Source organism: Perca fluviatilis, chromosome 14, assembly GCF_010015445.1.
Source record: "Perca fluviatilis chromosome 14, GENO_Pfluv_1.0, whole genome shotgun sequence".
Lineage (NCBI taxonomy): Eukaryota > Metazoa > Chordata > Actinopteri > Perciformes > Percidae > Perca > Perca fluviatilis.
This window is the reverse complement of record NC_053125.1, coordinates 17,984,775-18,002,551: the sequence shown is the minus strand read 5'-3', so window position 1 is coordinate 18,002,551 and position 17,777 is coordinate 17,984,775. Positions and strand designations below refer to the sequence as shown.

General features: G+C 39.2%; 1 protein-coding gene and 1 long non-coding RNA gene across 2 annotated transcripts; one reads left to right on the top strand and one right to left on the bottom strand.

Annotated features, from left to right (window-relative positions):
* The first annotated feature begins 80 nt into the window (after positions 1-80).
* LOC120572704 lies at positions 81-10,407 on the top strand. The gene is made up of 3 exons (XR_005641476.1): positions 81-384; positions 3,836-3,944; positions 10,298-10,407. It is a non-coding gene; the product is annotated as an uncharacterized LOC120572704 (long non-coding RNA).
* Positions 8,588-17,048, bottom strand: tm4sf5 (transmembrane 4 L six family member 5). Its single transcript, XM_039822061.1, has 5 exons — positions 16,584-17,048; positions 15,134-15,214; positions 13,838-13,980; positions 10,338-10,530; positions 8,588-8,985 (listed from the first exon to the last, which is right to left on the bottom strand). Exons 1-5 carry the CDS (start codon positions 16,755-16,757, stop codon positions 8,968-8,970), a joined length of 609 nt encoding a protein of 202 aa, XP_039677995.1. The 5' UTR covers positions 16,758-17,048; the 3' UTR covers positions 8,588-8,967.
* Positions 17,049-17,777: the final 729 nt, after the last annotated feature.

Below are 17,777 nucleotides of genomic sequence, written 5' to 3'. Positions count from 1 at the left end.
TCTCCTCCCGTTTGCTCTCCCTCCCTCTGAGCTCCCGTCTCTCCCTTTCTCTTTGGTGCCTCTCACCGATATCCCACATACACACACACACATGCTGTTCCTCCTGCATGTTTGTTCTTCCTCTACCTCGTTCACATATTTGTTGATACAGATAACACAAAATATCATTAAATGTTCAAAGTTAATTACTGAGATGATGAATTAGGGTGATATGACCTCTAAACTTTGATAATCAAGTTGTAATCCCATTTTAACAACAGACTTTAATCCTTGTTGTCTGTTGAGGTGCATGAATCATTGACGTTAAGGACTTTTGTCTTTTCTCATGGTCCATCAGAGAGGTCAGAGGTCACCATCGACTGTAGGACGTCATCACTAATGCTGGTAGGACTGTTTATTGTTTTACTTCCCTCCTATTTTAAAATGTATTTTCATATTTTAGCTTTTTGCTCTTTAAATACTGCTTTTGTTTGTTTTGGAAAGCACTTTTAGCTGCATTTTATGTATGAAAGATATAGAAGCTAAATAAAGGTTATTGTTATTATGGTAATATGCAATTATTGCAATGAGCAGGTGTAAGGTGCAGACCTATGCACAAAAAATGACAGAAACACTTTCTTCAATGAAGATATTATGTGAAGGACATCATGTGATACTTAAATAATGTAGGAAGAAGATTGTGATGGATGGGTGTGTACAGAACATTACCTTCACAGTACGTGACACTCCTGGGAGTTTTTTCTTATTTACCACAAACAGAACTTCACCATGACCTTCAGCACAATGTGCTATCATTGGCCCAAACTCAGAAGTTATGTTTTTTTAAATTATTTTGTGCTTATTTCTAATAATTGTAAATATGAGAGAGCATTATAGAAAAGAGAGACCTACCTTTGGAGGAAATCCCTACATATCCTATTAGAGTGAGTAGGTTTTAGTCTGAAGTGGATCAAAACTACTGAGAAGAATTAACAGTTACCCCTTTAAGACCAACCTTATGGAATACAAAGCAAGTTTCATTTAAATAGACTTTTTTTTTTTAAGATAATTTTTTGGGCATTTTTAGGCCTTTATTGACAGGACGGCTGAAGAAATGAATTTGGAGAGAGAGGGGGAATGACATGCAGCAAAGGGCTGCAGGTCAAGCCGAACCCGGGCCCGCTGCGCTGAGGAGTAAACCTCTATATATGGGCGCCTGGTCTACCAACTGAGCTATCCGGGCGCCCTCATTTAAATAGATTTATTGCCCGTGCAAATACCTACCACAAACAGAATTGATTCTTAAATAGTCATAATAAACACAATCTAATGGCGGAAATCTAAGCTCTAAGAATCAACACTAACTTTTATGAAACGATCCGATCACGGTTGTTTTGTGGTTTGATCAAATATCACATATCGTCTACTGACTTAGCCGTTACGAGCACTCAGAGAACAAAGTGACACGAAGCAGGGTTCATTTCAACAATGTTCTAAAGGTTTAATGAGACACACAATAATATATACATTTTCAAACAATCACTCCATTAACTTTGATAATGTGAGACTAGATAGATAAGCAAGGGGCACCTGAGGAAAAGAGGATTGGTTCAAGGTAGGTTCCTGCTGATAAGTCTTCAGTGAGGAAAACGTAACAATTTATGACGCCAATCAAAACAGATGAGAGAGGCTTTGTTCAATTATTACAAAATAAAATTTAACATATTCACAACACTAACATGTAATCACTTGTTTCTTGGCTCATGTCCACTAAATTCCTTGAAAACACTGCTGCATGTTTTGAGATATAACAGTGACAGTTAACAGTGAGAGCCATGCAAAGTAACAAAACAGAAACTTGGCTGCAGCAAGGTATTTGCACATACCCAAAGCCAGCACTTGCAGTCATGTACAGTAAGACAGTACATGTTTGAGGGCTGAAAAACCAAACCATTTGTCATGTTATCAGGAGGCAAAACCTGGAGAACAAATTAAAATCTGACGTTGCAGACAGTTCTGATCAAGAATATTCACACAAACCCTTTCTATAAAGACAGATATGTAGAGATAGACAGAGGAAACCTTGGCTGTTGGCCCATTAGATGGTTTATTGCTGTTTATTAGCTTCCTGGTCTGGGTTTAAGGCTTATTCAGGGCAGCTCAGTGGTTGGAGAGATTTGTCCTAGTGGAAATTTACCCAGATGAGCTCTGAGAATGAGCCTGCGCCTGCTGATTAGAAATCACCCAGGAAACCGTCTGTGTAACAGCAGGCAAATGTCTGAAGCTGATTTTACTGTGAAGTGCAACAAGGACTTACCCACAAGTGGTCATTTTTCACATCAAATTCATGTTTGAAAGTCAGCCTTGTTCTATATAATGAAAATCCATGTAGATGAACATTTACAGGTTGTAATTAGATCAGGATGAAAGCTTGTGCAGATTCTGTCTCATTGCAGTCAGTTAGAATATTACACAGAATACAACTAATGGGTTATTCATAATTGTGGCTTTTTGAAAGGCCAAAAGCATCTGTTGAACCAAGGCTTTTATAATTAAAAACCCCACAGATACTTTTCTATTTCAAGATAAATCATTAGCGAACACTATCAACTTCAATTATTGCACTTCCCCTCTAAAAGCAAGTTTAGTGTTGGTGTACCTGAAGTGCTCCCTTAAGTGTAAGTGAAAAACATAATAAGTAAGCAAGTGAAAATAAAAAACTAAAGGGTTTTAAGAGGTAGATATTGTAGATAGATGTATTTGACAATCATAAAATACACATAATGTTGCTTCACTACTACTGAGTTATTACATGCACAGACTGTCGAGGCTTATATTACACAATAAAGCCCGCAGGCTTATTCCCATTGTTATCTTCTGGGGGGTAAGGGGATGCAAAGTCTGGCAAGACCGACAGGTACAAACACAAATACAATATCCCTTTAAGCATATAAAACGATAACACTGATTTTATTTGGGCAATGTCCCTATACGAGAGATTATTTGCTCTCCATTTCTTTATAGCCTGCTTACAATTTGTGTCTGCTTCAATGAGTTTTAGAGAAACTGGCAGTTTATTCCATTCAATTGCAGCCGTGAATGAACATGTATCTTTGCCCATTGGACTCTTGAATCTAAAAAGTATAAAATCTGTTGATCTTTCTCTTGTTGCATATGTGATTGTCTCAAAAGATATTAAAGGAGTTGGAAAAATATTTGGGGACCTCATTATGAACAATCTTAGGGGGTAAGTCTCAAACGAACATGAGCTAGATCTGTTATTTGAACTGAAAGTGAGAGATGTACTGAAGCTGATCTTTAACATCGGTCAGTGTTGATGACATCTGTTCTGATGAGTCTGTTATATCTCCAACTGTTGCATGTTTCACAGCAGCTTCAAAATCTTTGCCGTCTGTCCATGTGATGACAGACATGCATGTGCTCACTCACGTGCAGATGTGGGTGAAGGACCAACTTACTTCGGTGGGACATTGTCTCCAATTTGAAATCAACTCTGTGTGGATGATTAACAGCAGAGCAGCCGACCTGGACCATAGTTGCGCAGACTTATAGTTTTGAAATAAACAAAAAAAAACATCTAATGGCATCAAACAAGAGAAAGATATGGACATTTTGTCATTAGTCCGTCATTCTAAATGACTAACTTAAAATTGTTATTCTTCACTAGGCACAGTTTTCTAACTTTTTATGATTGATATTCTCATACAATTAGGCCTTTTTAATCTATTTTACAGTGATTTCAAACTCTTTCCCCCATGCTCATTTCCTTAACTGAAAATTGGGGATTATGAAAGCATATTAAAACAACAGCCATTTTCTTTTTTGTGTGCAACAGATTCCAAACTTCTACAGAGGTTACTGTTACACAGCCTTCACAGAGAGTCAAGTGGTCCTTCTGCGGTTTCACCTCCGTGCATTTTGACACTCATTCCTCTCCATGTAAGGTAAGGTGTCAACAAGTGCCCCTGCTAGTCTACTGGTGGCCCGAGTACTATTATGAGGCAACACTGTAGCTTCCTGTGAGGCCACGAGGAAGCTCTGATATCAGGAGCTGAACCACTCCCACTGTCCCTTTGGCCTTTAATGCCATTGTGATATCAGCTGTGGGAAAAAACTGGATGGCGAGTGGAAAGCAACATTTAAAAAATACGGACATCATCCCCTGTGAATTTTTGTCCCACTGGTATTTGAATCCCTCAGTGCCACTGCTCCATGGCTGAGAGACAAGAATAGCAGCACTGTGAACGTGCAGAAAGTCAGAAACAGAAAGGATTAGAGACATGAGAGGGTCAAAAGTAGCCCGTCCATCAACTAAAAAATACTTAGTCTGAGGTATAATGGACAGGAAGATATTGATGATGAGTGTCATTCAGAATGTCCCCCAAGGCATACTCATGGCCCCGGGAGCTACATGCTAATCTTGCAAGTGCAACATCTGCCGTTTTAATCTTGCGAGGGAACCCTTATTTACTGCCACTTCTATAATGTTGCCTTATGGGGTCTAGACTCCTTGGTTTTGATCAATGTATAAAATTGAGCTGGATATTAAAATGGGCCTACAATAACGTGTAGAGCGGCCTAGAGCCTTCACACAACACACACACACACACACACACACACACACACACACACACACACACACACACACACACACACACACACACACACACACACACACACACACACACACACACACACACATATTTAAACTATAAAACAATAATTTGGTGGCCCCCCTGCAGCAACTCTGAGGACCACATGTTGAAGACCTCTGCTTTAGGGTAATAAGGATGATTTCTTATCTCAAGCCAATTTATTTAATGTTGAAGTTCATAATTGCATAAAAAAAAGGAGGTTTATTAGTGTAGTGTACATGAGTTTATGAGTTGTGAGAGCTAGAATATGCGTGTTTAATGACATCTAAATCCAGGCTAATTTGATTTTAAATTGCTTCCATGCCTCTGAGACAAATATATTAATAACATTGTGACCCAGCAGGGATCAAAAATGTTTTTCCACCTATATAATTCATGTCTTGCTGAAAAGAAATAGGCAGGACATATGTAAAGTATCCCCAGCCACTAAGTTACTCTTTAGCCATGATTTCTAAAGTATTTTAAGAAAAAGGCATTCAAATCAGAGACCAATTGAAATGCTGTAAAGACAAACTAAAAATCAAGTCATTGCAGGGTCAAACCAGTCTAGTCCTGTGTGAGTGTTTACTGCCCCCCAGCCCAACTCCCTGTTTCTTGCTCCCTCCCCCAGACGTCCAGACATTCCCATAGGCTGTTTGTTGATTTTCTGTGCAGCCGGGACTGACTGGCTGAGGTCGCTCATGGCTGGTTCCAGCCTCTGTCGCCCTCCTTTATTCCCCTGGGCGCCCTCCGCCCTCTGTGGGCTTCATTATGTCATTTATCTCATGCCTTGTCTCATATCTCTTTACAATGCCCTGTTTTTACATCATGACACATGTATTGTTCTCAGTGATTACATTAATCAGGAAGTCCATAAGGGATGGGGTCTAATCACGTTCGCAACCTACATAGCATGCATACAGCTGATACTGCAGAGTATAGTAAATAGACAATCTGAGGGCGCAGAGCAGACTGGCTTTACTACAGGAGCAGTGAAATTGAGAAAAAATGTGTAACATTTCTGGCTGGAAAACGCCTCAACAAATAGAAAGGTTGTAATGCTTTCATTTTATGCCTTTTTATACTGATTATTTTACTCCTAAAAACATTGCCACAGAGCCTACATAATACCTAAAAATGCTGATTTGTCTTTGAATATTCTTCTGTGAGTGAAATAGTAAGGAATTGTACCTGCAAATGATTTCAATTGATTTCAATAGGCTAGTTTATTTAAAAATGAACTTTATTTTGATAATTTACAGTCCATACTTCATACACTAAACTAGTCTGTTTTTTATGTGTCTGTTTGTCCATCCAATAATATTTATCAATATCCAGTTTCAATAAATTAAAATTATGAATTTATGAAGACATTAATTTACAATCTAATATTTTGTAATATTAGATGTAAAAGTATTTGCTAGTTGGCTGTCACTCTGTGGCAAAGAAAAAATCTGATTTAGGTCTCAGTTTTGACCAAATATGTAGTTACAGCCTCTTGCATTTGTAGGGCAGATTTTAAGGTTGCTCTGTGCATGACTTAACCTACTGGACTTAAATGTCCAATATTATGCTCATTTTCAGGTTCATATATGTATTTTGGGTTTCTACTAGAACATGTTTACATGCTTTAATGCTTTACTGTTTTTTTCTCATACTGTCGGTCTGAATATACATATGTTTTTGTCTGAAAAGGCTCTGATTGGTCAGCGTTTACTGGTCTTCCAGTAAACGCGATCTCGGAATCTCTGCATGTTATTGCAGCCGGGGAAGCAGCACTTTCTACCTATATAGTTGTATAGTTGGGACATCACAACCGTACGAAAGTCCTGGCAGTTTGTTTAAAGGCACCGTTTCTGAATATGGGATGGATGCATTTTTCTGTGGATTGAGCGTTTTCATACTTTCACAATATTTATATAGCACCCCACCCTGCTTTATGATTAAAAAAAAAGACATGGAAATGTCACTTTTTACAACATGGGACGTTTAAACCTCTCAGCTCCACACAAAGCAAAGCTAGCAGATTTGATACTTCTCCTCAGTTCTAGCTCATTTTGTGTGCATGCTGCCATTAAGCAATGATGTAAAAGAGAAAACAGTGATGCTATGTCTTGTTGTTTATGTCTGGTCCAAGTGTAAAATATCACGTTTCAGAGTTATATGATAATATAGTGCCTGTAACACTGTCAGCATATTTAAGCAATTGATACCTTAGTAGAATTACAACCACTTTGACTGAAATTAAGAACTGTCAAGTCAATTTAGTGATAGAGCAAATTAGAAAAACTACACCAAGATGCTTTTACAGAGAATTGTGAAGGTACAGTTAAATAATCAGAAAGTTAAGTAAAAGGTAGACATTTAGCTTTTAATTCAAATGTATCGATTTTGGACAGAGTTGTAAATAAGCTTGCAGACCTGCTGAATGTGCCTGACTACTACTGTCTACTTTGTGGCTCCGCTTAGGTCATTCATAGTGTGGTTGACATAATTATTGGGTGGTGGACACTGCTAAGTTATCACTTACGTGTGTCTGAGTGGACATTTGTGCCGCCAGCATGACTGTTGCTTTTAAATGAGGCTGTGGGTGTGCTGAGGTGTTTTAACCCAAGGTGACGCAAGAAAGAGGAAGAGGAGCCCCATTGTAGAAATGTTAGTTCACTTAAAAAGCTTTAATCATCTTGCACAGATTGATTTGTACTTTTGTCCTGCTCTGTCCAAATCCTTTTTTCACTAGTCCGGCCAATGCTGGCCAGTTCTGCTTCATGTTACCCTGTTTTCCCTTCTGCCTCCTCTTTGTTATGTCAGCCAAGCCTGAAAAGCAAGAGGAGGGGCTCAGTTTGGGACAGGGCTACATTTCTAAATAATGGCCTCACTGCAGTGTCTAAACAAGTGCACAAGGCAGATACAACAGAAGAATTATGTGCTTGAAAAACTGTTTTTTGACTCCTTGTCATTCCCTCTTGTGGAACCTCTCTCTGTCTTTCAAGTCTTACTCATTGCATGCATGCACTTATATCAGTGTTTGTACTCCTCGCCATTAAACAACATTTTCTTTGCCTCTCTGGATTCTCCATGTTTAAGAGTTGCTACGATTTGCATGAGAAGTGGCTGAGAACGGGCCCCCTTCCAGTTTTCCTCCCTTTGTCCACCCATTCTTTTATTCCAAATTCTTCTCACTTATGTTCCTTCCTCGCTTTGTGCTGTGCATTATATAAGAGAGCTGCATAACATGGGCCAATCAGTTAGCTAAAGTGGTTACAGTGTGGAGCACAGGGCTTATTTCCACGGCAACATCATTTCCCCTCCTTGTACTGGAAGTATGTGAACACAGGAACTTGAAATTTAGAAGAAATTGTTTGGTTTACAAGCCAAAGTACACGGGAAAGCTGAAAGGCATATTCACTTGGCTGCACATATAGACCTCATCTCATCTTCTCTTTCATCTGTGCTGCCATAAAGGTTTGGCTTTAGCTTTGGATTGTTGGTAGTTGAGTGTCTATATTTACCTGGGTGCAGCTCTGCAACAGGCTTTTAACTTGAACATTAGGTAACAATTACCACGAAACAGCTCCATGGCAGCAAAGGATTATGAGCTTAACCTGCACCTGTGCTAACAGGACAGATTGTGTAGTGTTTTTGCAGCTGCAATGTTCGCAGTGTCCACAGGGGGGCGTTCTGACCTTTGCCCTTTGTCTCAAAGCACAATAATCCTGTTAGATCTGGCTGTCTGGCTTCATGGGCACAGCATGAGGTGAGTAATTGACAAAGATCCTAACAGTGATTATGAAGTTCAGAAGTTCTTCAACTGGATAATCTGAGTTATTGAGCAACAGTTTGTTTTGGGGCATGAAAAAAACTGTTCAGGAAGTCACAGGGAACTGATATAACTTTTCTCGAATTATGCACAAATCCAATCATAAAAACATGGCTAGATAGTAAATGTTTTATATATACTTTAATTCATCAGCTGTCTTGTCAAACTTACCTGATATACAGTATACCCACATAGAGGCACATTAAACAAACACAAATCATTATTTACAATAACACATTGATTCATATATGTGTGGTGTCTTCAGTATGGAAATTATTTATTAATTCAGGGATTATTTAAATGTAGATTTCAACCTAAAATAAATCCAGCAACACACACAATCAGCTAGAAAAACATTCATACAATAATGGAGTAAGGCTTTGATAGATTTGAAAAAGCCATCTAATATACAGACTCAAAAGAAAACCCCTAGATGTTTCATAGAGAGGTATCCCTAAAGATGCCTCCTGGCCCTTGTGAAAGTGTGTTACAACCGGGCGATCTTCTTCACTTTCACAATCCACCATCATCCTGCAACAGGACAGAAGTCACATATTAATTTCATGTGTGGGACACGAAACGAGGTCTCACATGACTGACTGACAGAGCTGTTAATTAATGTGAGCATCATGTTAATGTGTAGACAACATTGTTGATACAATGCATAAGTGGATTTGTCTGACAAATGTAGATGAAGATAATGATAAATAATGTTTTGGATAGTTTGTAAATCCTGTACGGTAACTGCTATGTCCTTCAGATCAACTTACAGTATGTCCATTATTTTTATTTTTTTACCTCTATACTTTGCCGCCCGCTCTACCAACTGAGCTATCAGGGCACCCAGTATGTCCATTATTAGTGTGCATATGAAATGTGTGGCCCTTTTGCAAGTCAGCGAAATACAAAAATAGCAGTCCTCACTATATGTTTAACCATGTGCTGACTTTAACCATGTGCCCTCTTTCTCACCTAGCTGTCCTATCGATTAAAGGTGGAAAAGCCCAAAAAATAATCTTTAAAAAAATAAAGTACATGTGCATAATTATATGTGATAATGCCAAGCTGCCAGTTAACTTGTTGTACCTTTATAAAGTTCAATCAGTCATCAATCACATTGAGTCATGTTTAATTTTAGTATAATTTTTAGCTAGTGGATCTGGATGACAACTTAAATTTAGCCATAAATCTCTGTCTGATTTTTGGATTTTCAAGTTTTTACAGTCACTGATTGCACTGAAATAAAATGAACATTCTTTAAAAGAATAGTTCAACATTTTTTCTGCTAAATGTTAAGGTATAGCCGGTTAGCTTAGCACAAATGCTGAAAAAAAGGAGGAAACAGCAAGCCTGGATCTCTCCAAAGATAACAAAATCCACAGACCAGCACCTCTAAAGCTCACTAATTAACACTTTATATCTTGTTTGTGTAATCCATAACAAAAAAATGACATGGGGTTCCAAAATGTCAATCTGCTTGCTTTCTTGCACACACATTATCAACACAGGATTAAAACTTTTCCCCTTTCCTGTTTTCCATCAGTGGCAGGCTGATAAAAGTGCAATCTAAACAGCACTAAAGCATGTAGGAAGCTGCTACCCGGTCAAGTCATTCAACAAACTACTGAAAGTAGCTGTCTCACTTCCAGCAACCAAACTAGTTAATCCAGAGCATGTTGCTTCACATTGGCTCGGTTTAGTTTGATAAAAATGGCATTGCTTTCCTCTTTTATGGCCACTCCAGCTCCTCTGTGTAGCTTTCATGAGCTCCTGGGCTCAGAAATACTGTTCAAAACTCATTGTGTCATTTCAAAGATTTGCATTTGTTCCTCTCCAAACTCAGTTTTTTTTTAGGTTTGGAGTTTCAGGATTTGTTCACCTACATCTTTGCTGTCGCGGCAGTCCCCACAGATGCATCCCAAGCAGCCGTTGACCACCTGGATGCCGCAGAGTGCCAGCTGCACCACTCCCATGGCCAGCAGTATGGAGAACAGAACGACGTGCCACATCACTGCATTGGCAGGGTAAATACAGATTGTCCACAGAGTCTGGTTCACAAGGTAGCTGCCATTACCACTGTGAGGGAGAAGAGCAGTAGAAATAATCACTGTCCAAGAGACACACCACAGAATGATTGAAAAGATGTGTGAAGTTCAGGGTGTGGGAAGAAAAAGTCAAAAAAGATGACTGAGTTGAGGAAAAATGTGTCAGTAAGAAGGTGAAGGGAATAAGTGAGGAGTGGAGAATGAAAGCACATGGAAAATAGAAAGCAGAGGGAGCTCTTGATGTTGTTATGGACAAAGGGACATTTAGTTGTTTCAAAATGAATAAAGGTGATCTATTATATAGCATTTTCAGATTCATATTTGTATTTTGTGTTTGTACCACATGTTTACATGTTAAAAAAACACTTTATCTTTTTCATACTGCCTATGACTGCTGCTCCTGTATTCACCCTTTGTCTGAGACTCTCTGTAGAAATGCCTGTCTCTTTAATAGCCGGGACACACCAGCCAGACGGCCGACCGAGAAAGCCAGTCGAGATGATCAGTCGGGTCCGCGAGGTCCAAAAAACTGCCTTGGGACACACTGAGGCAACAACGACTTGAGAAACGTAATATGTCTCCATAGCAGCAGGCGGTGCTACTCTGTATTGTTGCCCAAGAAATGAAAACCGGCAGCTGATTGGACGAACGCGTCACATGGGTTTGTTTTCTCCGGAAATTCAAAGCCAGACTGTCACAGCGGCTCGTTCAGAATACGATCTCATATTGTACTAAAATTGTTCACTGAAACATGTTTCTGAAAACATTTTAAGTGAGAAATAGGCCATGCAGTTGCTGAATCTGTCTTCATTTCAGCTCAACAAAGTTTAAAAGATTTTCATCAGATTTTGAGAGACTCTAGTCACGCTCATTCCGCTCGCCATTTCCAGCTGAGTCCCGACTGCCGTGCCGCCGACTGAACATGTCAAGTCGGCCAAAATGAACACCGACAGCCCCCCAGACTGACGACGGCATGGGACACACCGAACAGATTCGAGTCACTGACCTCGCCAGACTGTCCAACGGCCGATTTTCGGCCCTGTGTGTCCCGGCCTTAAGCCCCTCCCTCCCGACAAAGCACAGTCTGCTCTGATTGGTCAGCGTGTTTCCGCATCTCTGAGCCTCCTGGAATCTCCGTAGCGTTGTTGTTTCACGCGTTGCAACTGCAGACTGACTGTAGTATATAGCAGGACTTTGTACCGTGAAAAATCATCAATTAAAGTGATGGTTCGGAGTAATTTCACCCTAGGGTCCTTTGCACCATGACCTCGAGCCAAACACCCCCCCAGAAGCTTTTTTTCACCTGGGTCTAACATTGGGAGAGTTAGCGTAGAGTAGCGTTATCAGCTGAATAGCTTAGCGCAGAGGCTAATGGACCCACGTTTGTATCTCGTAAATGACCCCACTAATAATGCTCGAAATGATACCTGAAGAAACACTCCAGTAGTTCCTGCCTGAAGCAGATGGCCAATCATAGAAGGCGGGCTAAGACACATGATTGGTCATCTGCTCCAGGCAGAAACTACTGGAGTGTTTCTTTACGTAATACATGTTTAACAATAAAATCCGACATTTCAACATTATGGATGTGACAGAAAATACAGAAAAGCATAATAGTATACCTTTAATAGTGTAAAATTAAAGGAATGGTTCAACATTTTGTGAAATATGCTTTTTCACTTTCTTGCCAGGAGTTAGATTAGAAGATTGATACCATCACCTGCCTGTACTGTATGTGTAGCTGCAGCCAGAAGCCGGTTACCTTAGCCTAGCTTAGCTTAGCATAAAGACTAGAAAGGGGGAAACAGCTGGCCTGGCTCTGTCCAAATCTGCCTGGTGCCATGTCATTTTTCCGACGCTCCATTGTTCCGACCTTTCAATAATCCAACTTACGAATCCCGCTATGGCCACGCCAATACCCGCCCTTCATTTATTGGCCAGGCATCCATGCTTACGCAAGTTAACGTAACACCATTTGTACAGGTCCTATCCCCTGACGAATTGGCTATCATAACCTTAACCACTCAAGGTCAAATGCCTAACCCCAACCAATCGCACTGCTTCGTAGGGCGGGTCTTGGCATGGCCATAGTGGGATTCGTAATTTCACCACCAGCGGGACGTTGAACTAGTGGGCTGTAGGACCAAAGGGAATTTTTCGGGTTATTGAGAGGTCGGAACAATGGAGCGTCAGAGAAATGGGCAGTCCCCATCTGCCTTCCAGCACCTCCAAAGCTCAGTAATCAACATGCTTCTTCTTCTTTGTTTATGTAAAAACCAAAGTGTAAAGAGGAAAGAATTAGGGAGATGTGTTACTATGGACCAGGCTAGCTGTTTCCCCCGTTTCCAGTCTTTATGCTATGCTAAGCTAACCCTCTACATCTGCCGTTAGATGTTTGTAGAGAGAGATTGTTATGTCAAATTATGGATATTTGGATATTATATTGTTAACATGTTGGTGCTTATAACTGCTTATAAATGCAAAGATATTCAATTTATAATTATATAAAACTGAAGGAAGTAGCATATCCTCACATTTTATGTATATCAACAAATCTATTAATTGACTGATCAATATTAGAATACTTCAACTAATGCTGGTTCATGGTTCATCGTGTGAAAGACAGTTAACAGAAGTTCACAGAAAAACAGAAACAGAAAAATGGGAAATTGAGGTTTGCTGAAGGAAGGACAATCTGAGGTTAAGTATTAATATCCCAGCATGCATTGTGTACTCAAACTTGGTTCGCTCTCTGTAACCCCTGGTGCCCTTTAAAGTGCTCTCATCATGGACAGCAATAGCCTACATATTAAAAACATCCTCATATTTATAAATGAATGTCCCGATCACCTGATAGGCCTCTGTCAAGTGATTCAGTTTTACCTGCCTAAGCTCATAAAATACTTCTGCGGTTCCCCAACGCGCTATCACAGCGTCATCTCTTGGTTTTAGGGCCAGCAAAGAGCCAAATGTATGTACTAAATTGACTGTTAGTCAACTGAAAAAAAACAAGAATCATAAAATCTGCAGTTTAACATGGCCTAGGCATGCATTAGTAAGGTGCATGCATTAATGTTGTTTTCACATTTGACAAGAAAACTAGGAGTGGTTTCCTATTCCGAATTCCCAGGCTCATCACTGCAGGTCCAACAGAAAGTGCTGGACCAGTCTGCCACCTACTGGATTTTAATATTATTGCATTTGCTATTTTAAAATCAAGAACTGAAACTCTTCTGCTGCACTGACAAAGATAATAAAGGTAAATATAGGTTCAACAGCATCACCTACATGCCCAGAAAAAGTACATTTATATGAGGTATGATAGGAGAATCACTCACGTGCCAAGGTCTTCAAAGGGGTATTCCCAATTGCCGTTGGCCACCTGACACTTGGGTCCAATAGCCAGACCTGCAGAGGCCACACTGGTGCAGTAGATTGCTCCAACCAGGCCGAAAGCAGAGGAGAATACAGAGTTCAGCATCTGAAAGAGACATAGGAACATATTGTTTATGTGACATTTGTGAATTACTGGCCCTAAAAAATAGGTTTCGTCTTCAGGGGGTCCTTTTTTGAGGATTTCTTGTCTCGTCCTTTTAATTTCTTCTCCTCTAAAGTAGGCCTGTGTTGCCCTTCAAGGCTGTTAATGTGAGCAAGGACCACACAAATACCTTTGACGTGACTTGACAGGACACACACAAATGTCTCCACAACTAGCTAATTAGCAGACTAGTTCCTGATAATTAAAAAGAAGTGAGTACTGTTTATAGCCCTACTTCTGTAAAATATATCTACCAAAACATATTGACTTTAAAGACTTATTCACAGTACAATAAATATAATAAAATATCAGTGTTGTAATGTAACAAAGTACAAATACTTTGCTACTGTACTTAAGTAGAATTTTCACTTATCTGTACTTAACTACATTTATATTTCCGGAAACTTTTACTTTTACTCCACTACATTTCCTAAATAAAATGTATACTTTTACTCCACTACATTTCCTAAATAAAATGTATAATTTTACTCAACTACATTTCACCTAAGCATCTTAATTACTACAAAATAAAATCAGAAGACATTTGTTACACTGGAATAAAGCAGTTTGGCGAATTATTGCTCCTAAATTGTCAAGATAATGCACGCTCCATAAAGGCCGAAGCATAATGACCTATGATAACGACTGATAGTGTCATGGAAGCACCTGGTGCAGGCTCTGTCGCCATGGTAACAGACGATGACCACCCCGACGACAGTGGTGATGAAGATAACGTTGCACACCTTTGTCCATAAAGTTCATAATCAAAGTTTTTTTTTTTACTTTTTTCTAATACTTAAGTACATTTAATATTAAAATTACTTTTGATACTTAAGTACAGTAAATATCAGATACTTTAAGACTTTTACTCAAGTAATATTCTAAAAGGAGACTTTAACTTCTACCAAAGTCATTTTCTGGTATGATACTTTTTCTCAAGTATTGCTTTCACAAGACTGTAAAATATAATACCATAAAGGTAAATTAATAATAAAATACACATGGTCCCAGTTTGTCCTTCAATACTTGATATGACATCACCCTCTCCCACGCCTACTGGCATATCAATGTAAATCTTTCAAATGACTTTACTTACTCGGCAACGGTTGCCACAGCAACCTGTTCCACAGCAACCCTTGCCCCCAGCCCTGATAGCTGAGCAGCTCGGACACAGCATCTGGAAAGTTGAACATCCAAAAAGTTTTCTTTTTTGTCAAACAAGACATGTCATTTTGTAATATGTTACCTTAAGTATATGCAAGAGTTTCTTAAAAAACATTTAATATGTGGGTATGGTGTGTGTCCATACATGTACTACATGCCTACATTTGTATGATGTGTGTGTCTATGTGTGCTCTCTTATCTTTTAAAGCAAATATTTGTGAATCCTGAATCGAGTTTTACTCTCTTAAATCCAACATCCTGGTCCCTGTTCCAAACTGTAATATCATGTTGATAAAGACTTTCCATACGACTCAAAGGTCTCTCTGATCCATTTATGAGATGAATGAGTATTCATGGTTTATTTATTTATTGGCCTTGTTAAAATGTCGAGATAATATTGGTGGTGACCCGTATAATCCCATTTGTTGCGTGTGTGTCCTTGGTGAGGAAGTACTGGAGATCAGATCATGTTTTAGTCTCTTAACGGTGAATGTGTCAAAGTTTCCCTAAAAGTTCTACTTAGTATAGCATGTACCCCACAGTGTAAATATACTCCATTACAAGTAAAAGTCTTGTTTTGTTAATGTTGCTTAAGTAAAAATATGCAAGTATTATAGGCTAAAAAGTATCGTAAAGTATAGTACCAAAAGTATCAAAGTACTTAATGCAGAAACTCTGTTGGTATACTATTATACATTATATTTATATGTTGCAGTTTAATGTTGTACTTGGTCGAGGAGCTAATGTTGGTTTAATGTATAACAATGCATCATTTTATAAGTTCACCATATGTTTTGTATGTAAAATCTTAATTTGTATAGCAACTAGGCCTATAGATGAGAAATAACTGTGGGGTAGTATTATGGGATAGTATTTTCCTTTCAATTGTAGTGGATTGAAAGTATAAAGTAGTATCAAATGGAAATCCTCAATTGCAAATACTTTTCAATTGGACTTGAGTTATTGTACTTTGTTCTTTATTCTTCTATGATTCTTATAGCAAAATGGTGCTCATGTTGGGTTTAATTTTCAGTTTTGAGATGCATTCAAGACTGATCACATCAAAAGGAAAAAAACACTTTTGATCTGGACTCGGATTTTAAAATAAAGTATTGTCAGTCTGGACTTAATACTGCAAGTCAAAGGTAAGGCGATAGTGAAAAAATATATATATTTTCACTAAATGCAACATATATTGATTACATTTTTTTTGTCATAGGCTACTTTTAAAAGAAAGTCCTAAAGTTATTCAACCCATAGTAATAAAACTCAATGAGATTTTACAAGTTTACACAGAGCAGAGTTAATGACTGAAAAACCCAATAAAACACACAATAACACATTAAACGAGACTTATATACACTTAGATATCCTTTACTTACAAAGAGGCCTCCTCCGATGAGCCCCCCCATGAGCCAGACCTGGAGGGAGATCTGATCATTTTCCAGTTTCTTCCCGTCGGGGAAGAACAGCAGCAGGTTGGAGATCATGCAGATGAACGCGGAAGGCAGCAGAATCAGGCCCACCAGGCGGGCACACTTCCCCGTACAACACATGTTTTTACCTTTTTTGTCCTATTCTTTGCTCCCTCTCTTTCTCTGCTCTCACTTTGAGTATCTTTCCCTCTCAAAGGAAGAGAAGTCAAAAGAGGAGGCGAATGAGAAGCTCACCACTCACACTGCGAAAGTCAAACACAGCCAGTGACAGTTAGAGCAGGAAGCAAGGAGGGAACAAAGGCCAAGTATCGGTGTAGCTGCCTCCAATCTGAATTCGGACCTGTGTATCTTCTCATGAGTCTCAGATAAACAAGAATATCTTGAGTCAAATGAGTCAATGTCAAAGTGAAAATGCAGGACAAACATTAAACCTAAACAAACTAAAGATCACAGAAAAGAGAGGGGGGTTTGTGTGTGTGGTTACTGGTTAGGGGCTTGAACATGCAGTTAGATGGCCTTTGATTCCTGCTCATGATGATATCAGTGTGTTTGTTCTATTTATGGCTGATAGCAAACACAAGAGAGGGCTTGGCCTAAAGTACCAAAGATACAAAATAGCTGGTACTGTGTGTGTGTGTGTGTGTGTGTGTGTGTGTGTGTGTGTGTGTGTGTGTGTGTGTGTGTGTGTGTGTGTGTGTGTGTGTGTGTGTGTGTGTGTGTGTGTGTGTACCTGTTTTACTATATTCGTGGGGTCCAAAAACCGGGGACTACAGTATACTTGTGGGGTCTGCACAGCCCCGTGGGGACCAAAATGCTGGTCCTCATGAGTTTAAAGGGCTGTTTCAGGGTTAAGACTTGGTTTTAGGACTAGGGTTAGAATTAGGTTATGGTTAGGGTGAGGGTAAGGGTTAGGGTTAGGCATTCAGTTGGGATGGTTAAGGTTAGGGTAAGGGGCTAGGGAATGCATTATGTCAATGATATGTCCCCACAAAGATAGTAATACAGACAAACAAACTTAGTTATTGATTGTTTACTATTTATATTCTTACATGTTAGGGATGGAGCAACAAGACGCAGGGAGCAGGTTTCTGGATTTCAAAAAGATGACGACTTAGAGGGCTTACTTTTTACAGCCACATT

Bases quoted from the DNA above. Each gene is read 5' to 3' on its own strand.
- tm4sf5 (XM_039822061.1), bottom strand. From the start codon at position 16,757: ATGTGTTGTACGGGGAAGTGTGCCCGCCTGGTGGGCCTGATTCTGCTG. The intron at 15,215-16,583 runs GTAAGTAAAGGA...TCAACTTTCCAG, and splicing joins TCATCGGAGGAGGCCTCTTT to ATGCTGTGTCCGAGCTGCTC. The intron at 13,981-15,133 runs GTAAGTAAAGTC...TGTCTCTTTCAG, and splicing joins GCTGTGGCAACCGTTGCCGA to ATGCTGAACTCTGTATTCTC.